The 10,357-nt window shown below is 52.9% G+C and overlaps 3 protein-coding genes and 1 long non-coding RNA gene across 5 annotated transcripts in view; all 4 read left to right on the top strand.

The window, feature by feature from the left end:
- LOC102258106 (NKG2D ligand 2-like) overlaps positions 1–4,539 on the top strand; it is a 5,560-nt gene extending 1,021 nt beyond the window's left edge. Inside the window, exons 2-5 of the mRNA XM_014532135.1 lie at positions 1,835–2,083; positions 2,306–2,581; positions 3,246–3,381; positions 4,105–4,539. Of these exons, the coding sequence (XP_014387621.1) occupies positions 1,835–2,083; positions 2,306–2,581; positions 3,246–3,381; positions 4,105–4,150 (707 nt within the window). The 3' untranslated portion in view covers positions 4,151–4,539. The remainder of the gene's footprint in view (positions 1–1,834; positions 2,084–2,305; positions 2,582–3,245; positions 3,382–4,104) is intronic.
- Positions 1–5,348, top strand: part of LOC102258697 (NKG2D ligand 1-like) — a 24,412-nt gene extending 19,064 nt beyond the window's left edge. The window contains exon 5 of the mRNA XM_014532133.1: positions 5,216–5,348. Coding sequence (XP_014387619.1) covers positions 5,216–5,269 — 54 coding nt within the window. The 3' untranslated portion in view covers positions 5,270–5,348. The remainder of the gene's footprint in view (positions 1–5,215) is intronic.
- LOC106724495 lies at positions 470–1,667 on the top strand. The gene is made up of 2 exons (XR_001360308.1): positions 470–769; positions 1,103–1,667. It is a non-coding gene; the product is annotated as an uncharacterized LOC106724495 (long non-coding RNA).
- A 4,422-nt stretch (positions 5,349–9,770) lies between the features above and the next one.
- The window catches only part of LOC102257795 (NKG2D ligand 1), a 5,190-nt gene continuing 4,603 nt past the window's right edge, over positions 9,771–10,357 (top strand). For both annotated transcript variants that reach the window (XM_014532131.1, XM_005884726.2), the window contains exon 1: positions 9,771–9,982. In XM_014532131.1, the coding sequence (XP_014387617.1) occupies positions 9,784–9,982 (199 nt within the window). In that variant the 5' untranslated portion in view covers positions 9,771–9,783. The remainder of the gene's footprint in view (positions 9,983–10,357) is intronic.

The raw sequence follows: 10,357 nt of genomic DNA, 5'->3' as shown, positions 1-10,357 counted from the left end.
CGGGCGGGGCGGCCGGGAAAGCAGCCGCCCGAGGAGCCCAGCGAAGGGCCCACACCTGAGGCCTCGGGGCGGACCACAGGGGAGCAAACAGGGCGCTGCCCGGACCCGGAAACCACGATTCCAGGGAGGAAGCCAGGGCAGACCCAGGGCACGGGAGAGGGAGGAGGAGGAGGGCATCTCCAGGGGTCCTCCCGGGAGGAGCAGCGACCGGCCACCCGCTTCCTCGCCGCGGAGCGTCTCCTTCTGGGATGGGCAGCTCCGCTCCCTGTGCCCCCCTCTCCCCGGACTCCCCGGCCTCCACCACCCGCCTGCGCCGCCTGCAACGCCTCACTACACGGCACAGCAGCCCGGCCCTGGGGGCCCATGGGAAGCAGTTTTCCTTTGAGCTCGGTTCCCAGCACCCCACACCCCAACCTGCATCCCCCCCGGCCTCCTGACTAAGCTGACGTCCCACTTAGCAACACCCCGTGCCCGCTGCGTCCCTGCGCCCTGGGTGGTGGGAGCATTGCTGACTGGGCTCCTGGTTTAGGGGGTCCCTTCCCCACTCTTACCTCTGGCTTCCCATGAGGGGGCCTGGGAGGGTTCCCCTGGCCTTAAAGGGGCCTGAGCCCCATCTCACTCTGACATGCCCGCTCCACTGTCCTGGCAGCAGCACCTGTGGCCATGGATAGGGTTGTTTGGCCCCAAGATGACCCAACAAACCTGTGTCTCACCAGGTGCGGCTCACTCCCACTTTCCTTCCTTCCACAGGTGCCTAGCCCTGCACTAGGTTGAACAGCGCCCCCCTGGGGCACAGGAGGGAAGGCAGGAGGGGTGTGAGCCCCTGGCCCCATCTGCTTCCACTCTAGGCCTCCAGTTTCCTCCCCCTCACATGGGGCACTAACCAGGAGCTAGCCTTGCCCACTCCCACCCCCCGCTCCTCCCCATCCCCCAAGGTTCTGGTTCCATCTTTCCTCTGTTCACAAACTCCCTCTGGACAGTTGTGTTGTTTTTTGTTCCATGTTCCATTCTTAGACATCTGTCATTGCTGCTGCTGCCAGCGCCCAATGTTCATCCTCACTGCCTCCTCTTCTGCCCACACTCCCTCCTAGCCCTGCACTAGGTTGAACAGCGCCCCCCTGGGGCACAGGAGGGAAGGCAGGAGGGGTGTGAGCCCCTGGCCCCATCTGCTTCCACTCTAGGCCTCCAGTTTCCTCCCCCTCACATGGGGCACTAACCAGGAGCTAGCCTTGCCCACTCCCACCCCCCGCTCCTCCCCATCCCCCAAGGTTCTGGTTCCATCTTTCCTCTGTTCACAAACTACCTCTGGACAGTTGTGTTGTTTTTTGTTCCATGTTTCATTCTTAGACATCTGTCATTGCTGCTGCTACCAGCGCCAAATGTTCATCCTCACTGCCTCCTGTTCTGCCCACACTCCCCTCCAAGATGCTCTTGGGAAGGAGCCAGGGGCAAAGCAGGCTGGGAATCGACTGCCCCAGTCCCAGGGAAGTGGGGGCTCTGCCCCTAGGATGCTGCAGCTGAGTGAGCGGGGGCCTGTGTTGACAGCGGAGAGTGTAGGGCCACCTTCTCCCCGTTCTGCCGGGAGGAGGTAGCCATGATTTGTCCCAGCCTGGGCCCCTCCCTCTGGTTTCCTACTTGCAATTACTTGAATAAAAATATATCCTTTTCTGGAAAAATAAAGAAAGTGGAAGCCTGAGCCCCTGACGCCTGGACCTGAACAGGACAAGGGCTGCTCAGCCATCAGGGGGATTCACTTGCTGTCAAAAATAGGGGAGGGGCACATAGGGTTACTTTTATTCCAACTCCAACCTTCCCCTGCATTTTCTCCTCACAGGTGCTAAATCTCTGGGCTATAACTTCACAGTCACTCCTAATGGACAACCATGGTGTGAAATTCAAGGCCAGGTCAATGGAAACACATTTCTTCATTATACCTGTGGTAGCCAGGAGGTCAAACTCTTCAGTGTTCTGGAGATGAATGCCACACAGGCCTGGAATCAGCAGAGAGAAACTCTGCAAGATGTGGTGGAAGAGCTCAAGAAGACCCTGCTTGACTTTAAAGCAGAGATTACTGCAACCAGCGGTATGTTTACAAAACCCAGGGTAGAGGTGGAACAGGGTTCAGGGTTAGGAAACAATTGTGTTTATGTAAATATTGCAAGTTGGTCCCACCCAAGAGACTCAGGAGCCACAGAGGACAGAGCAGGACCAGGAGATAAGAGGGGAGCAGAGGGCTGGACACCAGGTGGCCACAGAGGCTCTGTCAAGACCCAAAGCTGACCTCTTTCCCATGGTGGTGGGACAGGTCCTCTCTCCCTACAGGGCAGCATGATGTGTGAGCAGGAATCCAATGGACTCACCAGCGCATCCTGGGAGTTTGGATTGGATGGACAGATATGTCTCCGCTTTGACTCAAAGAACAGAAATGGGAGAGAGCTAAATAATGAAGGCAGACTGTTAAAGAAAACATTGGCGGGTGACAACTATAGGACCAATCTCTTTAATAAGACCTCAGTTGCAGAATGTATGAAGTGGCTTAAAGAAGTTTTGTGTCCCCAGGATGAAATTCTGAGTACAAAAGGTAATTCTGCAGAGGGAATGAAGTTGTAGGTCCCTTGAAATGACATTCACACTCTGTGTGCGCGTTTGTATGGTGTGTGGTTTGAAAAAGTGACCCACCTACCACACTGGAGTTTTCTGGAGGAAAAAGGCCTTAAATGAGCTCTGAAATCCCTGTTTGGTTTCTCTCTTCTTCACGTCTCTTCCTTTGGTTTCTCTCTTCTTCACGTCTCTGCCTGAACATAACCTTGGAACACTCACCATGGATTTCTTGCTGACTGCAAACCTGTGGGCATTATTCTGTTTTCAGACCTTTTCCTTGTCCTGTTGCCTCTTCTCACCTTCACTTCTCTCTTCAACTCACCTGGCCTATTCTGGAAATCCTTTAACACCACCTCAGATCAGCTCCTGGGAGGATTCTCTACCACCTTCCTCATGTGCACCTCCTCTTCTATCCCAGCAGGAGTAATTATTGTAACCCTTGCTTCCCCATTAGCTGTGTGAGCCCCAAGTGGCCAGGGCCCATCTCCTCTCTTTGCTCCAAGCCTAGAATCTGTCACCTTAGCTGCCTCACGTAGAGGGTAGAAACTGTCGGCATCATACGATTACCTGGGACAGCGTGGGCTGAGGAGGCATCTTCTCAGAATGGGGTTCTGCACAGATATCACTCTTGTGTTCCATTGCAGCTGCATCAACCACTGCCACTGCCACAGTCCCATCCAAGGCCACAACCAACACGCCCATCGCCTGGTGGATCTACGTTTTGATCCCCACCTGCATAACCCTAGTTGGCATCTTAGTCTGGGTCCTTTACAGTAACAGGTATTGAGGGCTTAATTGTGTGGAAAATGGTGGAAGGCCTTGTAGACCCAATTCAAAAGGCTGAAGTTCACAGAAAGTGGCTTAGAACAGGCCAATTAGGGGGTGGGGGGAGGCAAACAGAAAGGACTACTTAAGGAAGCAACCCTTACGGTTAGAAGGAGGCCCGTGATTCCTGGCTGAGCCCTGGTGTAATCACCTGACAGCCAGCCTCCTCCACATTTCAGATCCTCAGCCACTGAGGGGCCCCTATGAATAGGGCAGGGCTGGGACCTTCATACTGAGAGCTCCAGGTGCTGCTAGGTAAGAGCCTGGGAGAGAAGGAAAAGAAGGATGATTGTCTGCAACCCTCCCCAGGCTGTCAGGTGTCGGGATGGGCCTTCCTGTCCATCAGAGCTCCCACCAGGTCCTTTACAGCCTTTCTCCCCCGCCCCCTTTCCCCCCACCAGGAGAATCAGACCTGAGTGAAGGGAGCAGATTGAGTCATTACTTTAGTCCTGAACTCAGAACGTCTGTAGCAGGGCTGGAGTGACTCTGTGATGTGCAAAGGGTGGGCAGAGCTTGGTACAGGCTGCTGGTCCCAGGGCAGGGGTGGCCGGTTCAGGGAAGATGTGACTCTAGTGGGGGCAGGGCTGGAGATGGAGAGTGACTGGGGTGCTGTAGCCCCAGGAGAACTGACCCAGGATTTCCTCAGCCACTGGTACCAACACTCGCCCTTTTCTGCAGGCTGCCGATGCGATGCGACCATGAAGGCCCTGGTGGTGTGGACTAGCTCAGCGACTCTGCCTTTGCTTGGCTGCCTCTGGATGACCTGCTGCTCGTTGTTAGAACACGAGGAGTTCAAACCTCTGTCCAGAGACCAGGGTCAGATCAGGATGAGAGAGTAGAGGCAGCATCTCATGTCTGTTATTTCATTTGCTGAGTATCCTCCTCAGAGCTTTTAAAACATAACATGTCACTTTCTGTGGTGCTAAGAGATATAATTCCTATATTTAGACATTAATAGCTTCAATAAGAAATCTCCACAAAGAGAACATTTACCATCTTTTTTGTGGAGGATCAGTTACATCTCTGCATCATGATTTTTTATGCAAATGATATTGCCAAAAAGTGCCAAACCTCACAATTTCTTTCTGTCCACAAAAGTAATTATGTATTTTTTTTTATTATTATTTTTGGCGGTTCAAAAGGCTGAAGTTCACAGAAAGTGGCTTAGAACGGCCAGTTGGGGGGTGGGGGAGAGGCAAACAGAAAGGACTACTTAAGGAAGCAACCCTTACGGTTAGAAGGAGGCCCGTGATTCCTGGCTGAGCCCTGGTGTAATCACCTGACAGCCAGCCTCCTCCACATTTCAGATCCTCAGCCACTGAGGGGCCCCTATGAATAGGGCAGGGCTGGGACCTTCATACTGAGAGCTCCAGGTGCTGCTAGGTAAGAGCCTGGGAGAGAAGGAAAAGAAGGATGATTGTCTGCAACCCTCCCCAGGCTGTCAGGTGTCGGGATGGGCCTTCCTGTCCATCAGAGCTCCCACCAGGTCCTTTACAGCCTCCCACCCCCAGGAGAATCAGACCTGAGTGAAGGGAGCAGATTGAGCCATTACTTTAGTCCTGAGCCCAGAACATCTGTGGCAGGGCTGGAGTGACTCTGTGATGTGCAAAGAGTGGGTAGAGCTTGGTACAGGCTGCTGGTCCCAGGGCAGGAGTGGCAGGTTCAAGGAAAGATGTGACTCTAGTGGGGGCAGGGCTGGAGATGGAGAGTCACTGGGGTGCTGTAGCCCCAGGAGAACTGACCCAGGATTTCCTCAGCCACTGGGACCAACACTCGCCCTTTTCTGCAGGCTGCCGATGCGCTGCGACCAAGGAGGCCCTGGTGGTGTGGACCATCTCAGTGACTCTGCCTTTGCTTGGCTGCCTCTGGATGACCTGCGGCTCGTTGTTAGAACACGAGGAGTACAAACCTCTGTCCAGAGACCAGGGTCAGATCAGGATGAGAGAGTAGAGGCAGCATCTCATGTCTGTTATTGCATTTGCTGAGTATCCTCCTCAGGGCTTTTTAAACATATCATGTCACTTTCTGTGGTATTAAGAGATGTAATTCCTACATTTAAACATTAATAGCTTCAATAGGAAATCTCAAGAAAGATAACATTTTCCATATTTTTGTGGAGGATCAGTTACATCTCTGCATCATGACTGATGCAGCCAATGATATTACCAAAAAGTGCCAAATCTTACAATTTCTTTCTGTCCACAAAATTATGTATTTTTAAAGAACAAAATTATATTTACAATGGTTTCCATTAGTAGCTTATAACAGTACAATATTTAAATAAACATGCTTATATTCTAAAAAACTGAATTCCTTTGTAGTTTTGTGTTATTCTTTTTTTAGAGAATTTTTTAGTTTATCTGAGCCAAACATGACAAATACCAACGGCAAGATCTCAAACCCTGAGAATAACAAGATGCTTTTTTCTGTCTATGAGAGTTTTGTGGTTTTTTGTTTGTTTGTGTTTTTTTTGGCTTAATCCCTTCTTTTTCACCCTGCACCCCAACACATCCCCTCTGACAGCTGTCAGTCTGTCCTCTGTATCCATGAGTCTGTCTTTGTTAGTTTATTTTGTTCATCAGATTCTACATATAAGTGAAAATATATGGTACTTGTCTTCCTCTGACTCGTTTATTTTACTTAGGATAATGCTCTCCAGGTCCATTCATGCTGTCTTAAGAGGTAAGGTTTCCTTCTTCTTCCCCTCCTCCACCTTTTTTTGGGTTAGTCCTCACCAGAGAATTTTTTTCTATTGATTTTAGAGAGTGTGGAAGGGAGGGGGGAGAGTGTCCCGTGGCTCCGGCTGAGGGGGGTCTTAGCTTGGTGTAAGGACTAGGAAGTCCTGAGTCCCACCCTGCCCCCATCCATGAGCCTTCTCCCCATTAAATAAGCAGCATAGACTAAGGCCTCCTGCTCCGCACAGTCACCTAGTGAAGACAATGAGCTCCCTGTGACAGTAAGTTCAATTGTCCCAAGACTGAAGGTAGGTGGAGGAAGCCTATGCCAGGCCTCTCTCCTCTTAAACTGAGGGACATAAAATAGCAGCAAACTCTGTGAATTAACAGATATAAAAGATATAGAAGGTTCTGGACTGACTCACTAGAGCCATTATGCAAAAGGGGCCTGTGCTGTGTGCTTTGGAAGACAAGAGACATGTAGGGTTGGGCAGGACACAGGCTTGGTTGGGGTTAGATCTTGGTGGATCCAGGTGATCTGTGTGTAAGAAGAGGCTCCATGCTTAGGGCTGGGGGACAGAAGCCTGGATTTAATCCCTGGGAGGAGGCAACCAGGAAGGGCCTGGGAGGCTTATCCCACAAGGCTGGGTGAAGGGGGTAAGTGACTGGGAGAACAGGAGGGGGGAGGCTGGCATGAAAGGCCTGGCGAGAAGGCCAGGTGGGAGAAGGACGGGCCTCTCTGGACACCTGCACATCCTGGTCCAGCCCAATGCTTGTCCCTGGCCCCCAGACTCACACCGGACCCCAGGAGCTAGTGGGATTGGCTCCTGACGCTATATTACTGGATGGGGACTATATCCCACACGTCCACACACAGGAATCCGGTATCTGGATGAATTTCTGGCGATGTGCCTGTGCTAGTTCCTTCATCTTTCCATGTCCTGTTTCACATTTGTGATACAGGAAACACTACCTGAGGGACTGAGAAGATTAAGTGAGGAGACCATGCAAGTAGCCTGGTGCTGCCCTCCCAGAGGTTGGGGGCCAGGGCCTCTATGGATGAGAGAGGTGGGCCATGCACTGCAGTCCATGGCACTTCCTCTGTTGCTTGAGCTGCCTTTGAATGTGCAGATATGAACCATACACAGGATCCTCTGAACAGGAATTGGGAGAGCTTCTCAGGCTGAAGAGGCCATGGGTTTACTCTGGTTTAGGGTGATTCTCCCCAGAGGACCCCCATGCTACTTAAATGCTGGTTGGTGCTGTGTCAATGGCTGAATGAATGAGACCAGTGTGAGGAGGAAAAGGCCATAGAGGCTAAAACCAGTTGCAGAACTGAAAGCCTTAAGTACCCTGATCCCTATCAGAGGCCTTCAGGTGGCACTGTAGGCCTTTCAACACTTCTCTGCACAACAAGCTTGGAAATAAAAATCCTGAATCAGTCTTCCAAAGAGGGAGTACTTTAGTCAACAAAAAGCCTTGGGCTTCACTGGGATAGAAACCAGTAGAAACACATGTTGATGAAGACAGCTAAGAATGTCTTCTACCTGTTTCTTTAAAAAGGAAGTGCTCTCGGACTGAAAATCTTGAGTCTTTTAAGAAAAGAAGAAATGATCTTGAAGTTGGGAAAGGAGACCGGAAGCGGTAAGTGGTCAGGAGAATGGGGTGGCGGAAGGGGGCTGAGGGTCCCAAGAAGGGATTAAAATGCTGGGGCACTTCCCCCAAGGAGCAGGTGCCCGCCTGGGGGAGAGGCAAACCGGAGGACCAGGGGCAGGGACGACACTCAGGGATTCATTCCCTCCTTGGACCCTATGGATGCGGCTCCAGGTCGCGATGGTGTGGACAGTGGGCAGCAAATTTGGTCTTGTCCTCCTGGCCCAGCTTCTACTACAGGACTGTCTCTGGGCGGAGCTCTGGCAGTGAAGCCAGAATGGAACCTGCGGGGAGGAGAGGGGGGGGGCGGGCACTAGGACGGGGACCAGGACAGGGCGCCTACGGGGGTTCAGAACCTTCCCGAGGGTTGGTGCCACCACACTCTGTTCAACTCCCCTCCCCGTGTACCAGGCAAGGCAAGGCCAGGGACACAAAACAGGGGACTTGGGCTAAAGAGTGATGCTGGGCGAATGGGCGGGGTCACGGGGGTAGGGGAGGGAGCAGGAAATTCTGCTAATGCCCATCCCTCACCCCACAGTTCCCAGCCCTCCCTGGGAAGAGGGCCCCCAGCCCGGGTCCTCCTGTGGACGAGGAATGTTCACAGGGTTCACGATCCACAGACTGGATACCCCAACTCCACTACACTTTCCCAGGCAAACCCTCTAACACCCCCACTGCTCTCCACCTGGGCCTTCCCAGCAGCTTTGCCAGAGGGTCACCCCAGGCAGCGCAGGCGCTCACTTCCCCAGCCTCACCGCAGCCACAGCCCCTCTGAGTCACTGCTCCTCCCCCAGCCCAGCCACTGCATCACTGTCCATTTCACCAATATCTTCCATGTATAAGTGGTTCTATTTGGCCTGTGGGTTCAGGCTGGAGTGAATGTGAGAGGATGCGGGACCCACAGGTAGGCCGGTGCTCCCCTCTAGCTGTAGACTGGATACTTTGCCCCACGAAGGACACCAGGGACACCCGGTGAAGCTATGGGTGTGAGCCGAGTCCTGCTGGTGCAACATTTCTGGTGTCAGGATCAATCCCCTGCATTTGTTTTCTTTCTTTTTCTATTTTTATTGAGATATAATTGACATATAACATTGTATTTGTTTCAAATGTACAACATAATGCTTTGGTATTTGTATTTATTGTGAAAAGATGACCACAGTAAGTCTAGTTGACATCTATCACCACACATAGTTACAATGTTTTTGCTGTGAGAAGTGTTAGATGTGCCTCCTAATAACTCTCAGTTTACAATATAGTATTATCAACCACAGTCCCCAGGCTCTGCAGCCCCACGACTTATTTAATTTATACCTGGAAGTTTGTGCCTTTTAAGATAGGGTGTGAGGCTATAGGGTGAAGAAGACCTGAGGTGGTGTAAGGCCCAATGGGGTGGGGGTGGGAGTGGGGTGTGTATGAAATATTACAAGAATTGCATGCCCTAACTGGTTTGGCTCAGTGGATAGAGTGTTGGCCTGCAGACTGAAGGGTCCGGGGTTTGATTGTGGTCAAGGGCATGTACCTTGATTGCGGGCACATCCCCAGTAGGGAGTGTGCAGGAGGCAGTTGATCAATGTTTCTAACTCTCTATCCCTCTCCCTTCCTCTCTGTAAAAAATATATTAAAAAAGAAAGAAAGAAAAGAATTACAGCCCCAGGAATGGAGAGGGACTTAACAGAGGAATGGCACCAATGCTGTGACACTATTGAGGTGTTTTCACTGAATAAAATTCCCTTCCTGTCTATACCCCCTCACCTATTTATCCAAAAGGGGGGGGGGGGGGGGGGGGAACAGGCCAAATCTGCGGGCAGGTGTGGCAGGTCCGGTAGTGACTCATTAACCCGGGAGCCAGGGGTGGGCCAAGCTCGGCGGTCCGGACGTAGAGCAGGTGAGGCCCAGTGACGAGTACCAGGCTTGCAGGCCGGCGGCGGTCCACCCCGGGGCGGGGCGCAAGAGAGGACAGTCAATGGGGAACTGCAGCTGCGCCGGCGCTGCGGCCAACCCCCGGGGTGGGGCGCAGGGCAGTGTATGAATGAGCAGGAAAGCGAACTACACACGAGTCTGCGCAGACCTGCAGCACAGGCGGTTCAGGGGGCTACCGCGCGTGGTGTTAATAACCCTCGGGTCCTGGCCGTGCCCGCTCCCGCTTTGGGTGGAGATGGAGCGGTCTGTGGGGCTCAGCGCCGTCTTCTTGCTCTTGCTTCCACTTTGGGACTCGGCTACTGCACACTGTAAGCTGGGGAATGGAATGTGGGACGAGGGACCGGCATTCAGACGGGAACTTGAGGAATGTCATGGCGGGGAGCCCACGGTGGGGTTCGGAGCCTTCCCGCCGGGAGGGGCGCAGACACGCCGAGCCTCGGCCATCAGCTCTGCGGGCGCCTTTTCGTCTCCGGGACGTCTGCTTAGCTGCCGCCTCCTTCAGAGAACAGGGACGGGGATGGGGGATGGGGGCGAGGAGGGCGCTGCGGGGATTTCTGTTGAAGCCCCTTCCCCACCCGAGCCGCGACTCACGGCCCCCCTCCCCCCCTCACTAAATGCTTCTTAAAGTGAAGGCAAAACACACCGTGAATCCGAGTCCGGGCTGGCGCGGCTCCTAGAAAGCA

This window comes from Myotis brandtii, unplaced genomic scaffold (genome assembly GCF_000412655.1).
Source record: "Myotis brandtii unplaced genomic scaffold, ASM41265v1 scaffold847, whole genome shotgun sequence".
Lineage (NCBI taxonomy): Eukaryota > Metazoa > Chordata > Mammalia > Chiroptera > Vespertilionidae > Myotis > Myotis brandtii.
The sequence above is the reverse complement of the archived record's forward strand: the minus strand, read 5'-3'. Positions and strand labels throughout refer to the sequence as shown.